Source organism: Symphalangus syndactylus, chromosome 7 (genome assembly GCF_028878055.3).
Source record: "Symphalangus syndactylus isolate Jambi chromosome 7, NHGRI_mSymSyn1-v2.1_pri, whole genome shotgun sequence".
NCBI lineage: Eukaryota > Metazoa > Chordata > Mammalia > Primates > Hylobatidae > Symphalangus > Symphalangus syndactylus.
In genome coordinates, this window is record NC_072429.2 from 67,092,802 (window position 1) to 67,113,372 (window position 20,571).

Consider the following 20,571-nt stretch of genomic DNA (forward strand, 5'->3'; position numbering starts at 1 on the left):
CTCAGAAAGTACTCAGTCTCAGTGCTTTTCACATAGATGGCACTCAGATAATTCTTTTTTTTTTTTTTTTTTTAGCTCTGTCTTACAGGCTGGAGTGCAGTGGCATGATCTCAGTTCACTGCAACCTCTGCCTCCTGGGTTCAAGCAATTCTGTTGCGCCAGCCTCCCGAGTAGCTGGGATTACAGGTGCGCGCCACCACGCCTGACTAATTTTTGTATTTTTACTAGAGATAGAGTTTCACCATGTTGGCTAGACCAGTCTGGGACCCTTGGCCTCAAGTGATCTGCCCTCCTGGGCCTCCCAAAGTACTGGCATTACAGGCGTGAGCCACCGCACCTGGCCACCCAGCCACTCAGACAATTCTTTTGTTGTTGTTGTTGTTTTGTTTTGTTTGTTTGTTTTCAGACGGAGTCTTGCTCTGTCGCACAGGCTGGAGTGCAGTGGTGTGATCTCAGCTCACTGCAGTCTCTGCCTCCTGGATTCAAGCAATTCGCCTGCCTCAGCCTCCTAATTAGCTGGGGTTACAGGCGCATGCCACCACGCCCAGCTAATGTTTTTGTATTTTTAGTAGAGATGGGATTTCACCATGTTGGTCAGGCTGGTCTTGAACTCCTGACCTCGTGATCTGCCCACCTCGGCCTCCCAAAGTGCTGGGCCAGATAATTCTTGATACGTGATCAGTTTACTTGTTAAGCAAAAGAAAAATACAGATGACAAGATATAGAGATGGCCATCAGCTTAATGTGTCTAAGGTTCAGTGCTAAGGAGAATAGCATCAATGTTAACATCAGCAGTGGCAATAGATCGTTTTCCTTGATGGGCTTTGGTGTCTTGGAGGCACAACTCATAAGCTCCAAAACATGTTCACATGGAAAATAAAAACACACGCTGCTAGCGTGAACAAGGAATCCCCATTTTTCACACGGTCTTGCCACTCTTGCTGTGCCACTCTTGACCATGTCAACTCCTCACTGGAGTTGCTGGAGGAAGCATGGGATGCTGAGCAGCAGCATTGGCTCTGTCTGTGTGTGACACCCCAGGGCCCATCATGGCTCCTAAGCAGACCCTGTCCCACCTTGACACAGCAGTGCCCACGGAGGGGGGATAGGGAGAAGAGCAGCAGCATGTGAGCGGCGGCATTTGGTGGCATCAAAATAATGTATTACCGATTAATTGCCAGGTATGTGCTTGGAGTTTCACATATGGTACTCTCATTCATTCCCATAACATTTATTAATGGTTCATTTTTATGAATACATAATAGAGGGATAGAAAAGGTCAGTTCATTCCGTTCACCTTAAATTACAATGTTTGTAAGTGGTTGAGCTACAATTTGCAGAGTTGTTTCTGAGCATTGAAGCCCTATGGCACCATGCTGCATGCCAAGCGGTGCTGGGCACTGGTTCTAGTTTCCTTTCATGAGGAAACTGTGAGCTTCTCTTCCTTAACAATCTTCCAGCAAGAGTGCAGTCGGTGATGTGGTGAAGCCGGGAATTCACTTACACTCCCGTACTGGTCCCATGAGAAATATATACAGTAGATGTAAATGCTTCCGTGATCTAATTCTAGGCATTTGGTTACAGAATCCCATCCACAAATCTACTGAGCACCCACTGCTCACAGCACCAGGTACTGTCCACTACCTGGACAACGTAAAATCCCCCTTCTGTATAAATCAAACCTGCTAACTCCAACACTAAAGTAACATTTATACTTTTGAGGCCTGTTGACAGTAAAGCTGATCATAGGCTGAAAGCAGAATTTCTAACATCAAGGAATAGAGTAGGTATATAAAATAAAAGTTACATGCACGAACAGCATGCTTCCATACCTGCCCAATTTGTTTCTGAATTTGGTGTTTTACAAGGAATGTGGCATATCAGCATGCTATTTGGAATCAGAAATGTGGTACATCGGCATGCTAGCTCAAAACCACCTACATTCTCTCAGCTTGTTATACCTTTTTCTGCCCTTGTAGGGTTATTATTAAACATTTAATTAATATCTCTGTTCTACTGAGGTGTAAGTCTATTGGCTTAGCTAATAAGCAGTGAGGACAAAGCATCTAATAGCTGTTGGAAAGTCAAATATTAGAAATAAATAAAAATATTAGTACTCATATTTCAAAGCTGGTAGAGTTAAGCTTCTCAGAAAAAAATAAAAGTTTATTGTGAAGGACTACATGTAATTTGCAATACAATCCCAAATTTCTTTCCTTTATAACAGAATGAGCACCATTCATAAGTGGAATTATTAGCGCGTTCTAATCTTTCATGTCGCACTAATCTGTTTAATCAAAGCTCCATCTCAGTTTGTCTAAGCATGCTGCCTGCCTCTGAAGGGCAAATTGCATTCCATCTAACAGCATGTGGTTTTAAAAGAGAATGCACTTGCTTTTACTCCCTGGGTAATGAGTTTAAAATCACTGTACTTTTGAAAAAAGAGCCAAGTTACAAGCAGCTTTGCTTATGTGACTATATTTAAAATTTACATAGGAATCTGCAAAATAGAAGACTCTGTGCTGTGCTGGTTTCTCACTTGTTTACAAATTTGTTCTAAAATACTAGTTTTCTTTGCACATATTTGTAGGCAACTTGGGAATTGAAATATGTATACTTTACATGAAGTTGAGCACAGAGTGGCAAGAGCATGACTCAAATAAAATTTTAAGAAGACAAAGACAAGTGACAAATATTAAAAAACCTTGATTAGTTATGCCAAGTGTTCCTAATTAAAAACCCTCCTTCGTATCAGTTCTTGTGCAGCCGTGGCTTTTCACACACTTGAGGTTGCCTCTCTTAGATTTGAAATGTATCAACATAGTTTTCTCTAAATAGCTTTTAACAGAGGAGCAATCTATTCAAAAACCAAATAAACTAGAGCTGTGACAAGCAACAGGCCTACAGTATTTCTTATTTTCTTTGACCTTTGAGTATAAACTTTTAAATACAATTTCTCCTCTACTCTTTCCCATAGGAGCTGATACAGAAATCAGTGAGGTTTTTGAATGATATTTAATCAACCACGACAGACATGTCCCAGAATTCCTACCACAGTTCTGTTCCTTTCTGTATTTTTTTAATGTCATTTCACCACCCTCAACAGAAGTTCCTTAACCTTTCACCTTCTCTGAAAGTTTAATTTAGAGGCCACCTATAATGGAAAGACTTAGGCCGGCTGCTAAATCCACATCCCTGGGCCTTCCCAAACTGGCTGAATTAGAATGTCTAATTCCAGGGCTTGGGAATCTGCATATTCACAAATCTAAGAAAATACTGCCATAAAACTGGATGACTACTCTGTCTATTGCTAAACCTGTCTGCCCTGAGGTTAAGGTTCTCTCTCTCTCTCTCTTTCTCCACCCCCCCCACACAAACACACAAACGCACACACACAGACTACACACACACGCAGTCTTTATATGCCCTTCCATTTGTTCCTAGGTAATCTGTCTGTGGGGAATTGGTTCCAGAAAGGACCCCAGAGGATACCAACACCTGTGGATGCTCAAGTCTCTTATATAACATGTTGTAGTATTTGCATATAAACTATGCACATCCTCCTGTATGCCTAAAATAATCTTTAGATAACTTGTAATATCTAATATAATGCAGTACTATGTAATAGTTATTTTTTGTATTATTTTTATTATTGATTGTTATTTCTTATTGTTCTTCCCCAAATATTTTCTACAGATGGTTGGTTGAATCTGCCGATGTGAAATCCCATGAATAGGGAGGGATGACTGTACCGTGTGAGATTCTACAGGCATAAATGTATTGTTTATAAGCTTTTAAACATTTACAGAGATTTAGAGATATATTTCGCCTAGTAGTGTATTTAGTGGATATTGACTGGTAGGGGTAGATAGAAAAACTGGAAAAACATAGAAAATGACCATCTTTAAGGATTCTTCAAAACACATTTCATCCTTGATAGGACTCATTAATTTATTTCTAATTAAAAAAATTAAGAGAACATTTGAAAATTTGATATCAAACTGGATAAATGTCATATCTGCCTAATGAATGAAATGACAGTCTTCAGCAATGCACTAAATTCTTAATTGCACATGGGGAAAATTATGACATTAGGAAAACGCAAACTCACCACTTCTTCATGTCTACATTTTCTCACATTAATGCCATTTATCTGCAATGAAAAGAAAAGCATAGTTTCCCATGGCATATTGTAAATTGAGTTAATGTTTTGACCACACATATAGTGATAAAATGTGTACCTGTAGAATTGCATCTCCAATAAAGAGTAGTCCTGAAAGTTCCGCTGTGAATGAAAAAGCACAATTGATAATGCATTGACTATTTTTGTTATGCAGATGAAAGGACTTTTAATCAAATAAAGATGAAATTTACAAATATAAAAATTAAATGTTTTATATGGTTAGCATCTTAAAAGATCCACAAAAAATGGAAATTCAAAACAATATGATTCAGTCTAATTACTGAAGCATATGCAGACATATTTCCATTTACTTTTACTATTGCAGACCTAACAGTTGCTAAAAATGAGCCACTCTTCTAAGGGTAGAAGACCACATTTTCTCACACACTTAAGATTATTAGGTCTCTGTGAAAAAGTTTAAGACATAGACATTCAATCCTTCAGCTATGGAATTGGCTCCAAGTTCATTTTTAAACATTACATTGTTTTACTAATTTCAGTTCTTGAGACATCTGCTTTATATCTCCACTATTTTTCCTACAGTTTCTTATGAATGGTTAGCTGAGTAAAATTGCAAATGAGAACTGAAAAACAGATATTTGAAATTGTCTTTACTAGACAGGACTTATTATCATTAGTTTTGCATCTTTGTTGGTTTAATGAAACTACTGAAAAGCTGTGTAGTCCCTAACTCATACCTGCTTTCAAGGGTTCCTATCTTTCAGGCTTGGTCCCCTTCTGTGAGAGAAGTCCTCCCCCACAGGAGGATAAAGGGCAAGGACCCAGGAAGCAGACTCAGCCACTAATGCCTGAAGGTGGGGAAGCTGGAGCCAGTCAATCACATTGTAATTTATGATCCTTAAATATCATCTCACACTTCAAAAACAATGACTTAAAGAAATGGCTGGTACACAGTTCTCTAAACATATTACCTCTTTGTTCTTTGGAGATTTTTGAAACGACAACTGGAATGTTATGTTCTGCTCCTCCCTGAAAAGAGAAAATCATATATTGTACTTTTTAATCTAAAAAAATGCTGCTTTTAGCTAAGAAACCATACAGGCTCTGAAGGGAATGTTAAGTGGATACCAGGCAGAATTTAAATAAACTAGTGGAATTTCTCCTCTAAGTAGATAGTGCTCCCATGAAAATTATCTACCTGTTTAGAATTTTGCTAAGACATCCAATAATAACAATTGGCTTTGGAAGTTTTCATTTATCAACAAATATTGATTATGTATTTAGATAGGCATTCTCTTCAATGTCTAGCAACGCTGTCCAATAGAAATTCTTATTTAGGATTCCAAACACCAGATAATTATATATTACTGTTATCCTGCTAAGTTATTCTGTGCTGGCAGCTAAGGGCTTTTGGTGGTGCAGTGATCCGTTGGGATACCAAGGAAGCAGAGAGACCTTTACCAGAACAAATGGATAAACAAAATCAGAATGCACATATGCATGAAAAACGAGGGATTCATCTGCATTTTCTTCCTTAGTATTGAATTCCTCTTTGTGTGAATGCACGTACTAAACAATTTACAGAGTAAAACATACTGCCAAGAATATTGAAGTAGTACAATTTTTATTATTTATTTATTTATTTATTTTATTTTTTGAGACGGAGACTCGCTCTGTCGCCCAGACTGGAGTGCCATGGTGCGAACTTGGCTCACTGCAACCTCCACCTCCTGGGTTCACGCCATCCTCCTGCCTCAGCCTCTTGAGTAGCTGGGACTACAGGTGCGCCATGCCCAGCTAATTTTTAGTAGAGATGGAGTTTCGCCATGTTAGCCAGGATAGTTTTGATCTCCTGACCTCGTGATCCATCCGTCTCAGCATCCCAAAGTGTTGGGATTACAGAGGTTAGTCACCGCGCCCGGCCTGCAGCAGTACTATTTTTTATTTGACGAAATGAGATATGAAAAAAGAAAGACAAGTAAGCTAAACTTATGTGAAAGAAAATAAAATGAATCCTTAAAAACTGAAGAAAAATCCCCTTTCTGTATTACAGAGTTGAGAAGGTTAAAAGCAGTAGTAGAAAAAGGAAATCAGTACATAAAAGAATAAAGTGTCATATATAAAAAGAAGCATAGAACTTGTAACACAGCCTAGTTGAAAAGACAATCTGAATTCCATTGAGGTTGTTCTGTCTTCAGAATATGTAAACCACCTAAGCTTTTGTTTCAAGTACAAAAAATTATTTTGGAAGAGATATTCTTTTTTCCCTTGCATGTCCATTTTTAGCACTGAATTACCAGTATACTTAAACATAAAGTAGTCAATAGTTTTTTAGAAAAGCAGGAATATTGAAATTTTTTTCTTGGCAAGTAGAGTCCTTTCTACTTCCAGAATATTAAGAAAAAATATGATAATTAAGATAATGAAAACTGTCCTACTCACATTGAATTTCAAACCCACTGCTCCATTCCCTTTTCCTCACTATTTCACAGCAACCTAATATTCATGCACCGCACCCCTCAGCTCTGTGGGGGAAGTTACTGGCGTAGGTTACAATGGCTCCCACTTGTTCTGCTTTTTGGTCTGTGTGTCCCTAACAAACACAGACTGTGTCTAAGATGACCCTGCCTCTGATCTGAGCAGAGATAATGATTTGTGGCTGACAGTGTGGTGGAAATTAAGTGCTTATTTAGCACACAGTAAACACTGAATAAAGGAGGGCTATTAGGCTAACACAGCCCATCTATTAAAATTTATGAGGAAACTCACATAGCATTAAAGTGGTAAATAAGATTAGGATTAATCCCTTCTAAGACCCTTAATATTTATGAGTTAGGACTCCAAATTCCTAATCCCCTATTATCTGTTCTATTTTGTCCCATTACAGTTATCAGTGTCTAACATGCTATTTTTTCATTTTTCACACTTACTGTTTTCTTTCACCTTCCCATTCCTAACTAAAATACACGTTTCTTCAGGGTGCAGACGTTTTTTGGTAGCTTGTTTTGTGCATTAATGTAAACCCAGTGCCTGGAATAATGTCTGGTCTATCTTTGAAATGTTTGTTGAGTTGAATGAATGAATGAATGAAGTCTAAGGCTTTTCTAGGCCTAGCATAAGGTCACTGATAGCCTCTAGAGATACTTGGAAATTAGAAAGAATGTTAAGGATGCATCTACGTTTCTTAGAAGGAAAAAGCTGGCTAACTCAAATGAATCATTAACTGATGAACTTTTAGGTAGAATTAAACGATGAAACAATCATCCAGATATTGTGATTCAGATATTTTGGGACAGGGAATAACAATGATTTTGCTGGTCTCCTCAGTGAGGCTGTTATCAGAGTATTTTCCTTCAGCTGTTTTTGCATTTCACCCTTTTCTCTTATTCTGCTACTGAACCCCAATTTTTATTTAATGCATAGACTATTAATGCAAATTACCATGGCAGGACATTGGGAAACCTATTCTTGGCGTCCAGAGAAAAGGCTTTTGAGATAGAGTTTTTCTGAAGGTTGACTCAATAATCCCATTCTTTCCTCAGCACCCAGACTTGTACAGCAATCCCCTGCTTATTTGTGTTTCACTTTCTGTGGTTTCAGTTATCCAGGGTACAGTACAATACCACATTTTGTGAGAGAAAGGAAGCACATTCACATAACTTTTAGTACAGTGTATTATTATAATTGTTCCATTTTATTATTAGTTATTGTTAAGGTTTTACTATGCTAATTTATAAATTAAACTTTATCATGAATATGTATATGTAAGCAAATATGTTATATGCAGTGTAAGATTCAATACTGTGTGCAGTTTTGGGCAACTACTGGGGTCTTGGAATGCATCTCCCAAGGTTAAGGGGAGACTACTGTAACTATCTTTGAAATGCAAAACGTAACTAACATTTATTTTACCACAGTTTTTCTCTTACATGTAAAATTTATCCTGAAATTTGAATGGTTTGGATCCAAACAGGGTTTTTGGTTTTCTGTTTTTATTTTATTTTATTTTTTTGAGAGGGAGTCTTGCTCTGTTCACAGGCTGGAGTTCAATGGCACGATCTTGACTCATTGCAACCTCCACTTCCGAGTTCAGGTGATTCTCCTGTCTCAGCCTCATGAGTAGCTGGGATTACAGCCACTCACCATCATGCCCAGCTAATTTTGGTATTTTTGTAGAGATGGGCTTTCAACATGTTGGCCAGGCTGGTCTTGAACCCCTCCCTGACCTCAGGTGATCCGCCCACCTCGACCTCCCAAAATGCTGGGATTACAGGCATGAGCCACTGCATCTGGCCTGTTTTTTTTTTGCTTTTAAATTAGACATTTGGATCTCTGATGCACTTTTTAAACTAATTTCTGAAAATGACTTTAGTAATTACTGAATTTTAAGACAAAACTCAGAAGATAAAATTGGAACTCAAAATCATACTGCCTTCATTACTGTAGAAAATGTGAGCAGCTCAGCTGCTACAGTTAATTAGATTTAGTGCAGGGCCTAAATGGGGAAATGTAAGGTTTTCCAGTCAATAATCAAATCATGTGGCTTGTTTAAAACAGGTGGTAGGCTTTCATGACAGTTGAATAATAATGAGAATCTTCAAACTGCCTCTCTTCCAGTGCGGATCCTGGACCTCCATAACCCTGAACCTGAAGGACGCCAGCATGCACTGTTGTCTGCCCAGGTATGTTTCTCCTTCCCTCCTAACCTGGAAACTGTTCATTTTTGAAATTTTGGCTTAAAACCCCCTCCTTTAGTGTCTCCTTACTTGAAATAATACACTTATGTAGCACTGGATCATGCCTGTGATTTACATTTATTTTGGTAACTTTGATCAAAGTCTACTTTCCTACTGGAGTGTAAATGGCCTGAGGTCCAGGCAAGGCTTTCATCACCATCTTCTCCCCAAGGCATTCCTGGGCGGGACTGTGGCTCATGACTGTGGTTTAGAGAATGCTTGAATTAACTGAGCATTGTTATCGTAGTTTATGAAGAAATACAAGATTAGGAAAAGGGAGGCAGTGTTCTAAAGCACAGCCCAGGTAATGTTTGCACATACATCGTTCAGCTTTGTAATATTCTTTTTACAAAGCATAGTGGATTTTATAGCTAGCTCTGTAGGAAGAAGGATATATACTTCCATCTAAAGCATTTTGAGAATGACTCTACACAATGGTTTTACCAGCATTACTGTGAAATACCACCAAATAAAACCTGGAATGCTTTTAGAGCATCAGGAGTCTTGCCAAGTAATCTTTTCAGTTCAATATTATTATTACTCCAATCAATCAATTAATCAATCAATCATATTATGGGCATGGGGGTGCAGGGAAGATGCATAGAGCTAACCACTATTTTTCCTTTTAGAGAAAGGAAACTACTTGTAAACAGAGAATAACAGTAATTAGAGTTAAGAGCTGCAATGGACAACTACAGAAGAGGCAAGTAAAGGAATATCACCTGGAGTTATACGGGCAAGTGCCATCATCCTTCTGGATGCTATCTTTATCTGCCAACATACTTCATTTGATTTTGGCAAAAAATAATTGTCTTTCTCACATGCTATATGATTACCTTCATATGAAAGTCTAAAATAGGGAAATGGTCATTGCTCAGGGTTGAAAGAAGGGAGATAGGGGATAAAAGGGTGATGAATAAATATGAGATTTCTTCTGGAAGTGATAGAATGTTCTAAAATTGTCGTGATAGTTGCAAAGATCTGCGGATATACTAAAAACAATTTAATTCTACACTTTAAATGGGTAAATTGTATGGCATTGGAATTATACCTCAATAAAGCTATTTACTAAAAAAAAAGTGATGGTCTTTGAAATGAGAATTGACCAGTGGTTTCAACTCATTTTTGGGACTAATCCATAATCCTCAATTTAAGCTTTACTGCTGTCTGCCCGTTATCTCTTTTTTTTTTTTTTTTTTTTTTTTTTTGAGATGGAGTCTGTCTCTGTCGCCCAGGCTGGAGTGCAGTGGCACAATCTTGGCTCACTGCAACCTCTGCCTCCCAGGTTCAAGCAATTCTCCTGCCTCAGCCTCCAGAATAGCTGGGACTACAGGTGCGCGCCACCATGCCCAGATAATTTTTGTATTTTTGGTAGAGGTGGAGTTTCACCATGTTGGCCAGGATGGTCTTAATCTCTTGACCTTGTGATCCACCTACCTTGGCTTCCCAAAATGTTGGATTACAGGCGTGAGCCCTGTGCCCGTCCCTGTTATCTACTTTTATGATGAAAATGGACATATTCATTTTGTCTAGAGTGAAAACAAGTGAATCAGATGAGTAAAAATGACAGGGGAAGCAGAATGCAGAAAAATGTATGCAAGCATGTCCATGCACTTATAGCAACAGTTGTTATTTAAATATTTTTGCCCAGATACCACTAATAAGTTAAAAGGCATACATTTATTACAACTAATATATATATATATATTTTATTTGAAAAATTTGAAACAATTAGTACTCAACCCTTTATCTTACAAAATTGCTTACTTGATCTTGGTCATTTTGACACATTTATTTCAGTTTTATTTTATTTTATTTTATTGTAATTTTTTTTGAAACAGAGACTCACTATGTCACCCAGGCTGGAATGCAGTGGCGTGATCTCAGCTCACTGCAACCTCTGCCTCCCGGGTTCAAGTGATTCTCCTGTCTCAGCCTCCCAAGTAGCTGGGACTACAGGCATGTGCCACCATGCCCAGATAATTTTTTTTTTATTTTTCCTAGAGACAGAGTTTCATCATGTTGGTCAAGCTGGTCTCAAGCTCCTGACCTCAAATGATCTGCCTGCCTCGGCCTCCTAAAGTCCTGGGATTACAGGCATGAGCCACCGGGCCTGGCCTTATTTCAGTTTTAAATAAACCAGAAAGTAAACAGCATAGAGAGGAAACATGATCTGTGTCCCTGAGTAGAGAGTTTTGAGGTAATTTATTTCAGGTTTGTTAGTTCTAAGCATAGTTATTAAGAGTGAGGACTTTGTCATCGGCTTCTAGGGGGACTGAGGTCCAACTCTACTGCTTATAACAATAGATGAATTACTTAACCTCTTGACACTTAATCTCATTGTCTGTGGAAGGTATAACAATAGTTATCTACTTTGCTGGATAATAAAGGCAAATTAAACTAAATATAAAGTATTTAGCTCAGAATCTGGCACTTAATAAGTAGGGCATAAATATTAGCAATTATTTATAAATGAGAAGATGATTAAGAGTAATAATGATTATAATTATATTTTTTATTGCTGTAGTGTTAAATCTTCCAAATAGAAATCACCTTTGATTGCATACACTTATTTAATGGACATAGATAATTTATTATTTGCATAAGAAAGTTGTGTCTGTTGGAAAATACTGCATAAAATATATTTATGGTAATAACATTTAAAACATCCTTTCCCTCAAAAGTAATTTTTTAAATGACAATGAACAGAAGTATAATTTAATAATGTGCAGCTAGATAGTATTGGATTTTAAAGGATATGAGAGATAAATAAAGCCTCACAAGGGCAAGACGATGGCTTGCTTTACCATCACTATCCCTATGGTAATTCTGATAGGAAGAATAAGGCAAAATACAATAATATTGGATCCTACAATGCAGAAATTTGGTGATTTCTGCAGATGTAGTTGAGGAAACTATTAAAGTTATTTATATAAATGCCAAGTCTCTGGATGGTCCAGCCCAGAGGATGGGCACTTGAGAGGGGAAGGAGACAAGAGTTGGTGGGGCTGGGAGAAGAACCAGAAAATGCCAGTAGAAATGGTGCTGCAAGCAGGGAAAAGCAGCCAGGCCCGAGGCCATGTGCAGGATGCCACTAGCCTGCTGAATCTGCCCACTTCAAAGGAGCAGTTTCTGCCTGAGAACAGGCAGCAGACTATGTGATTATAAGTTGAAAGTTTAGTGGTTCTTTTGTCCAGCTTTGGGGGAAGCCCAGATAGGGCTTTTTGTGGAAATTTCTGTAAAAAGTAAATTGAAGAGCTTGATTATTATTATTATTATTATTTTTACTGATGGACAAATTAATACAAAGAAAAAAAGGCACACAAGTGTGTGATTTCTGAGAGATGTTTTAATAAAAGAAAATTAAATAATAACAGGCAGGAAGAAATCTAAATCACTGTCAAAAAATACCAAAAGTTACAGCAGGAGTGAGGATGCCTCTGAAAGGCAACATCTTGGGAACATCTTGGATAAGCCAGGATGCCTGGAGGGCTGGGAGCAGGAGTGAGCAAGGTGCATAAAGCCCAAGAAGGGTTCTAATAAGAGAGGAAGGAGGCACGGCTCTCTCCTTCCAGGCTCTAAAGTAGGGATTTGCTTCACTTAAAGACAGTGCAGGGACCGGTGTAAATGTGTGTGTGTCATGCCTCCAAATTTCACCTCATTATATTACGGCTCAGTTACTCATTGATCCTTCTATAGTTGCTAAACAGCAATGAAAGAATAACTGTAGAATGAGACAGGAAAGCAGAGAAAGTAGCACAACCAGGAAGGGACATTCTCCCCAGAGGTTAAAAAGGATTTCTTTTCACATTAGGAGCTGAGGACAACTAGTTCATCAAAACTGGGAGATGGGGATGCGAGAGTGTCAGCCTGTGTGTGGCGCCTCCCTGGTCAAGGCATCTGCTTTTCCATGTGCAGCATGCGCTAAAGCTGAACATTGTGCTCATACGTCATTTCTGGCTTTACTTTTGCTTTTTCTTTCTTATTATTTAAAATTAACATGGAGAAACAGGCAGTTTTGGTCTTTACCTATTAATGGTAAAACATTCTCGTTGTAAAACAATAGGAGTTTAGAAATCTAAAGGACAAATAAGTCCATGAAGATAAATCAGTAATTCCTACCCTAAATCTCAATGTAATCGATGTCAGAACTCTTTTTGGGTGGCTGTGTTTCAAATTGAGTGTCTAGCATTTCTGGAGATGATTTGAAGAAATGGTAAGTATGACCTTCAAAGGACAGGCTCAGATTCGGTAAGAAACTCCAAAGAATATGCTTCAAAAAATTTCAAGAGAAAAATTAAGGAATAATGGAAAGAAAACTAGACAAAATTTGAAAAGAAAAAGGATTCGAACTTACTTAAGTCATATTTTTAAAATGTAAAGCTGTTTCAATATTCCTTTCATTTCTACTAAATATATATTTTTCTCTTATTCTTTGGGATTTCAGGAATTTTTGACATAGGAACCCTCCTCAATGTGGTCTGCATCGTATCTAGCGTTAGTACTTCAAGGGAAGAGTTAAAGTCCTAGAATTAAGCTGTAGGGACACAGAACTGCCTCAACCTCCCAGCCACCTGCACATGTTTTGTCCCAGAAGTTTGTACAATGTCTTACATAAGGTAAAGAAGAAAAATGAAGGTAAAGGCTAACTTTTATTTTCCCACCAACTTGTACCTTACAAGGTACTCTGGCTGGAGACAGGACTTGAGAGAGACAGCAATATTGCACACGAGCAGCAGACATCAAGGATTTGTGGACACTGGTAGCTACAGAGACATCATGTTGCCCACAGCCCACAGCCATTGAGACATATTAACCAACAAAACAATGGACTCAAACCTACATAAGAAGCCCCACCACACTGTCCTTGTCCACTTTGTGGGGAGATGTGAGGAATTACCATGATACACAGTGGTGACTGTGACAGGAAAGTCCCCAAGCCAAGATCTGTCAAGAGTGTAGGGCATGGCCAGCTGGCTTTGACTTCTAGCAGCACATGTTAGAGCATTTGACTGCATTCTGTCTAAAAAGAGCATTCGTTACCCTTTAACCAAGATTTTTTTTTCTTTAAAAGAGTGTTTTTTTAAACATAATACTAAAATGTGTTCTGAGTCCAGCAGAATTCACAAGCACCTGTAAGAGTCTTAACTACATTGGTAAATGGCTTTTCAGTTGTCTAACATACCATCTTCCTTCTGTGATCTTAAGTCGAGACCATAAAGGTTTTAATTAATAATTCTCACCACCAATCTTTCGGGTGTGTGCTGGTGAGGATTACTTAACTGAAGCAAATAAGTGTAAGATATGCGTTTATGTATTTATATGCATACTTTTATTAGTGGCTCAAATTGCTCCTGAAAACTATAAATAAATAGTTCAACATTAAAATACTAATTCTGCTTCTAGCCTAGAATGATATTTAAAAAAATGTTTATATATGTTTTTAAATTCTCAGATCTAAGGAAAATAGTGCTAACAGATAAACATAGTAGTTTACTCAATTCATATATGACAGGCAAAGAGATTTTTGTAATAACATTGCTAGTTAAAAGAAAGAATCATATTTTGATCTAAATAATCACAATAAAAGATAGTTTAAAAAATAGAAAAATGAAGTTCAGAGGTAAGTATGAGAAAGTAAAAATAAAAAACCATAAAAGGAATCTCTTTAGGATGAATGAGTAATATTCTAAATAAAAGTCTTGATGTTTGTATTTCTTGTCAGAGTGTGTCAGGAACATCACACTCCGGGGACTGTTGTGGGGTGGGGGGAGGGGGGCGGGACAGCATTAGGAGATATACCTAATGCTAAATGACGAGTTAATGGGTGCAGCAAAACAACATGGCACGTGGATACATATGTAACAAACCTGCACATTGTGCACGTGTACCCTAAAACCTAAAGTATAATAATAAAAAAAAAATAAAAAAATAAAAAAAAGAATTTTGCAAAAAGTTCTTTTTTGTTAACCCTAATATAAGATATTGATCATAGCTCAAATACCACTTTTTGGTCAATATTTGAATGGAAAATGCATGCTTATTTAATTCAAAAAATATACTATTTATTATATATATAATAGTTTTGTTTGGATTTAAATAATGAAAATATTAAAACAAAAAGATTTATTTAGAAAAATTATTGATGCTTTAAAAACTATCTAGGTTAAAATGTGGCATTTTAGTAAAAATAAGTAGCATTGTATTATTGGGTTTAAATTAAAAATACAAAAAACAACAAAAAAAGGAAAAGAACATTTCTAGGTGACACAAAATTAATGGAAGCCCTACTACCAGAAATAGAGTTAGTGCCTGGTTCAGTAAAAATGATTATTTCAGATGAAATCAGCTCTCACTATTGGATTTTATTCATGGATTTTCTAGTATCTTTAGTGGTACTTTCAAATTCTTCACAGCAATCGCAATAAACAGCCTGGCCAAAAAAAAAAAAAAAAAGGCAAAACCAAAAATAATCTCATTTATTGAGTGATGAAATTCTTATGGCATACGTTTCACATCCTATAATTTGTTCTGCATGCCTCCCTGGTCTTAGTTGGTGATAAGATAAAGTTTCACTTTGATAAACTGAATGTACAAAATATGTTTTAAAGCTAGTGCTCTTTATAGCAATATTCTTTTCTTATCACTGACAATACAACACTATTGCATACTGATTCCTACTCTGAGTCATTTTCACAAAGTCAACTAGAGCTGATGTTCACAAAATTTAGAGTTCTGCTTTCCATACATGTATGACATTAGTTGTGTTGAAATTTCAGGCAATGTGTATTTGAAATATATAAATTATTTTCACCCTATATAAGTCAAATAACTAACCCAAGAATTATAAAATTAAACTTCGTTTATCTATGAAGAGAGGTAGGTTTGATAAAGGCATTGCAGTCATGAGATTAACTCTTCAATATTTACACAATTTCCTATGCTTTAAAAATTTATCCTTTATTTCAATGATAATAAATTGCAGATATGGTACATCTCTAATAGTCAATAATATACAAAATAAGGCCTTTAAAATTTGATAATAAATTCAACACATATGTTCACTTTTAAAATAAAGCCTATACAAAGACTGTAAGTCTATCCTATATGATTAGCACTGTACAATTAAATTTACTGATTTCTTTTTTAAAAATGAAAAATAAACAAGAACAGAATACGATATCTCATTTACTATTGGGCTTTATTAGTGTGAAACTTGTTATTGTTCTATTTACAGCAGATCATCATTTCCTACTCCAGTTGGTTAAAGAAAGATATGCACACGACATCATATTTAACATTTCAGAAAAACCAGATAAAGTTAACGAGTTAAATTCAATCATAAGGTAAAGTTCCCATATTCTTTGCTAAACTTTCTAAATCAAATGGTAAGAGTTTGCAGGAATTCTGTGGGAACCTACCTAATTTACATCCCCATCCAAATATTAGGGAGTTTGCTATAGCCATTCTTGTCTAATTATTAATCAGCAAACATTGAAATGCACCAAAGTTCAGCTCTTATGGCATGGCCTTTGTAAGGATAGACTAGAAAGGCAAGCTACCTTTATGCTTAATCCAAATCCTCCTACTGTTTGTCTTCTGATGGTCACCGTTCTTTCCTGAAAGACAGGATTTTTAAGAATGGTTAGTGTTTCCTAATACTATACTTACACACCATTTTTTGTTGTTTTTTTTTTTGTTTTCTTCTGAGTTTTGCTTTTGCTCTTTAAAAAAAAAAAAGAGAACTCTTTTGTGCTGGGATAGAGGCTCCACATCTTGTAATAAATAGTCCTTGACTTTTAAATCAAAGGGCTACCTGTTAAAATAAAAGGGACTAAAGCGTTATAAACTCCTAAACTCTTAAAAATAAGTTCTTCTCAATGATTATTTTGGACATATTTTGAAATCTTAACTTTTATACCTCTTCTTATTTTCACATTACGTATTCTTGTTTTCTAAGAAATGACAAGTTTTAGGTTATATAAAAGTAACTCAGAGGCAATGGTAAATATGATCTTGGTAAACCATGGCCCTGTCTCCAACACTGCCTGGAATTTGGGAGCTAAGGTGGGAGGCTGCCGTGGCCAGTACAGAAATGATTCATGTGTGTTTTAGATTGAAAGTGAATAAACCAAGTCCAAAATAAATTAATTGCTTTTTCATGAAATGAATAAATTACACATCTAAGTAATAATGATCATTGAATTATCAACTTTAAAAATCAGTTTCTTTTTCTCTCCACAATAGAAGTAATTCAATTACTGGCCTATAAAACTTCAAAATCACAAAGATGATGACATGAGAACAAAGAGCTACGTTTAGACAAATCCTGTAATTTTCAATTTGAAAAATCAATACTGCTCTGATTTTAGGCAGTCATCTTTACATAGTGCTTACTGTGGAGGCATGCTATAGGGCTGAACGCTTTAACTTATATCTTGCTCCATTACATCAATCTTCTTGAACCTTCCCCTATGCAGAACCATTTGAGACACTGACCCTTTTCCCCTGCATCTGGGGTAGATATTTGTTATCTGGTCCCTATATCTCTACAAATACCTTTTGCCCACGTTACCCATTTCCAAACGTAAATACTGCCCTCTTTCTTACAGATGAATTGCTTCCCTCATTCCCTTGTTCTGCAGAAACTGTGTGGAACAGATAATATCATTTTAAAAGAACTAGTGAAAATCGGAAAAATGTGTGCTTCTGGTGGCTCTTGCTAAATATTTTAAGATAGCATAAGACTCTTCATTTTGGCAAGGTTAAAAACTTCCTTTTTTAGCCAAAAGTTTGGTTTCTGTAAATAGAACAAAATAATACTTAAAGAACAAGATCGCCATATCAGAATTTGAGGTATACTATTATTGATTTATTTTGAATTTTGAAAGTAAGACTTTTTGATGAAGATGGTGCATATTTACTTAGAAATTATTATTATTACTATTGAATGCAAATGAGTAGCATTCAATAAAATAAATTTTCTTTATTTTGACAATGTGCTGAGTAATTTCATCTATTTCAAAAATACTTATGTTACTCTTATAATCTGTCATCTAATCATAATTTCAAACCAACATTAAAATTATAATTGTACAAATAAGCTTGTACGTGTATAACAATTTATGCAAAGCAACTTGAAATATAAGACAAACTATTTGTATTAAATACTACCACAAAGTCTGTTTTTATTTTTCAGCGTACTGTTTGTTGCATTACCCCAGGAATGCAACCACAAATATGGGAAGATATATTTTAGAATTTATATCGCAAAACCTACACATATAAACATGGCTGCATATACAAAAGCAAAAAGGAAGATTAAACATGTGCATTATAGGTACACAAAATCTATTAATAATTTAAAATGAACTATGTATTAGAAATGTCTTTTTATTGAAAAGGAGAAGTGCAATCTGTCGAATAATTAATTTTTATTATTTCTCATTAAATGGTTCATTAAAGAGAAGTTGAATATTGCAAACAATATTGGAATTGAAGTTAGAGAATGTGCCAATGATGCTAATAGCCACAACTTCATACAACTTCATCCGTTCAGCAAATTACTTATGCCCTGTGAGCCTCTGTTTTCAAATTTGCAAAATGCTTATAAATAATACATAGCAATTAAAAGCTTTGTTTTGAGAATTAACATTTGTAAAAGACGCTGGCATAGAGTAGAAATTTAATATTCACACACACATGCGCATGCACACACACACACACAATCTGATATTCTATATAGGGATTCTTATCTAATAGTCATTTTAATACATTTACATCATAGAATAACTCAAATACTGGAAGACTAAGATTCAGGAATAGGTGAATTAAATCATGACTATTTTTCCTACAAAATATAAAGGTAAACTGCTTTTATGAAACTGACAACCCAACTAAACTAAAATTCTCGGATGACAGGAGCTATTTCTTTTTTTCCTTTTCTGTAAAAAGTAAATATGTGATTCTTTAAAACAGTATCAAAATCAGTGGTGCAGTCATCCAGACAACCCATATCAGTTGTCTTAAAATACAAATTTCAGTCAGAGCATATGCATTGTAATCAGCAAATGGCATCCCCTAAATTTTGTAGAGCGTTTTGCATAGCAATAATTGGCCATGAGGAAAACTTGGTCAGTAATTGCTGCTCAATAGCTAAATGTGTACTGAAATGCTGCTTTCCTTTGACAGAAACAACAAGCATCCCCGGGTCCTCAAAAACCGTTTCTTTGAATTTCTTTACTCCTGCTCAACAAGCCTGCCCTCTAATCTCTGGTGGAGAATATTTAGAACATGTTCCAAATCAAATACAAAACTGCTGATTCAGAAAAGATTTCGGAGAGACTAAAGAGTCAGCAGAAACCACCAAAAAAATCTCAAAAACAGCACTTATCTTAATGTTTTATTAAACACCTGGGCACACGCACATACACATGCAAACCATAGCCAGTGCCTCCAGATGCTGCTTCTTCATTAGCTTACTTTTAAGAAAGTTAGGAGAGAAAAGGCAAAACAAGTTACTTTGTGTTTTAAAACCAAGATTGTACATTGGTCACTGCAGGCAGCATGAAGCATGAAAAGGGAAATAACTGTTTTGGTGTGGCCTCTGCTAATATATTCTCAGTTGTTTGTGTTTGCAGTAGCTCTGCCACCTTATCCCCTTACACCTCTGCTTCTTTCCTCCTCCCAAAATAGACGCAATAAAAAGAAGAAATGAACCATTTCAAATACTCAGCTTATAAATCAGACAATACCTGGAAGCTGATCTGAAAGTATATTTAGTTAACACATCATCAGTGTCGTAAAGACTGTTGCCAGGTAACAAAGCACCGTCCTTTGGGAGACCAAAGTATTGTCAGTGATTTTATTTTGTAAAACACAAAATCCAGGCTGATGCTCCTATACAGTCTCATATATATAAAATGCCTTTATTTAATCTTCTTAGTCCTTACAAAAATGCAAAGGATTGAGCCCGCGGTTAATATTGGACTTTATAAAGATGCTGCACGCCTAAATAATCAACATCAATGCTACAAAAAAATCCTTGTATTAAGTACTTAGTATGCTTTGTAGAAAAATATAACTAGCACCCCTGCTTTTTGGAATATTATAATATAAGTTGCATATAGAGAGAGATTATATGAACTATATTGGAAGAAAAATACACACGACACCAAAAAAAAGTTGGCCTCACATATCTCTGGTATTGAAATTTTGAGATGTGTATGTAAAAAAGTTAGGAAGAAGTGGAAACCATGCAGAAACTAAAGAGATTATCATTGGAAAATTGTTTGTACTAATTTTGAGTTACAGAAACCAATACATTATTGTTTGTAGAACAATAATGGAAAGAAAATAGAGAATGTTAATAGTTCTTTTTGACAACTGAGGAAGAGTAGCTGAAGGTGGAAAAGGAATAATGAGGATGATGGCTTCTAATTATTAAAAATCTACTATGTGTACATATGAACAGACATTTCTCAAAAGAAGACATTTATGCAGCCAACAGACACATGAAAAAATGCTCATCATCACTGGCCATCAGAGAAATGCAAATCAAAACCACAATGAGATACCATCTCACACCAGTTAGAATGGCGATCATTAAAAAGTCAGGAAACAACAGATGCTGGAGAGATGTGGAGAAATAGGAACACTTTTACACTGTTGGTGGGACCCTAAAGTAGTTCA

At 36.1% G+C, this 20,571-nt stretch overlaps 1 protein-coding gene across 7 annotated transcripts in view; it reads right to left on the bottom strand.

Annotated features, from left to right (window-relative positions):
* SNTG1 (syntrophin gamma 1) overlaps positions 1-20,571 on the bottom strand; it is an 870,442-nt gene that overhangs the window by 328,384 nt on the left and 521,487 nt on the right. For all 7 annotated transcript variants that reach the window (XM_055286457.2, XM_063643316.1, XM_063643313.1 and 4 more), the window contains 4 exons: positions 16,443-16,499; positions 5,116-5,173; positions 4,242-4,285; positions 4,112-4,153 (listed from right to left, as the gene is read on the bottom strand). In XM_055286457.2, coding sequence (XP_055142432.1) covers positions 4,112-4,153; positions 4,242-4,285; positions 5,116-5,173; positions 16,443-16,499 — 201 coding nt within the window. The remainder of the gene's footprint in view (positions 1-4,111; positions 4,154-4,241; positions 4,286-5,115; positions 5,174-16,442; positions 16,500-20,571) is intronic.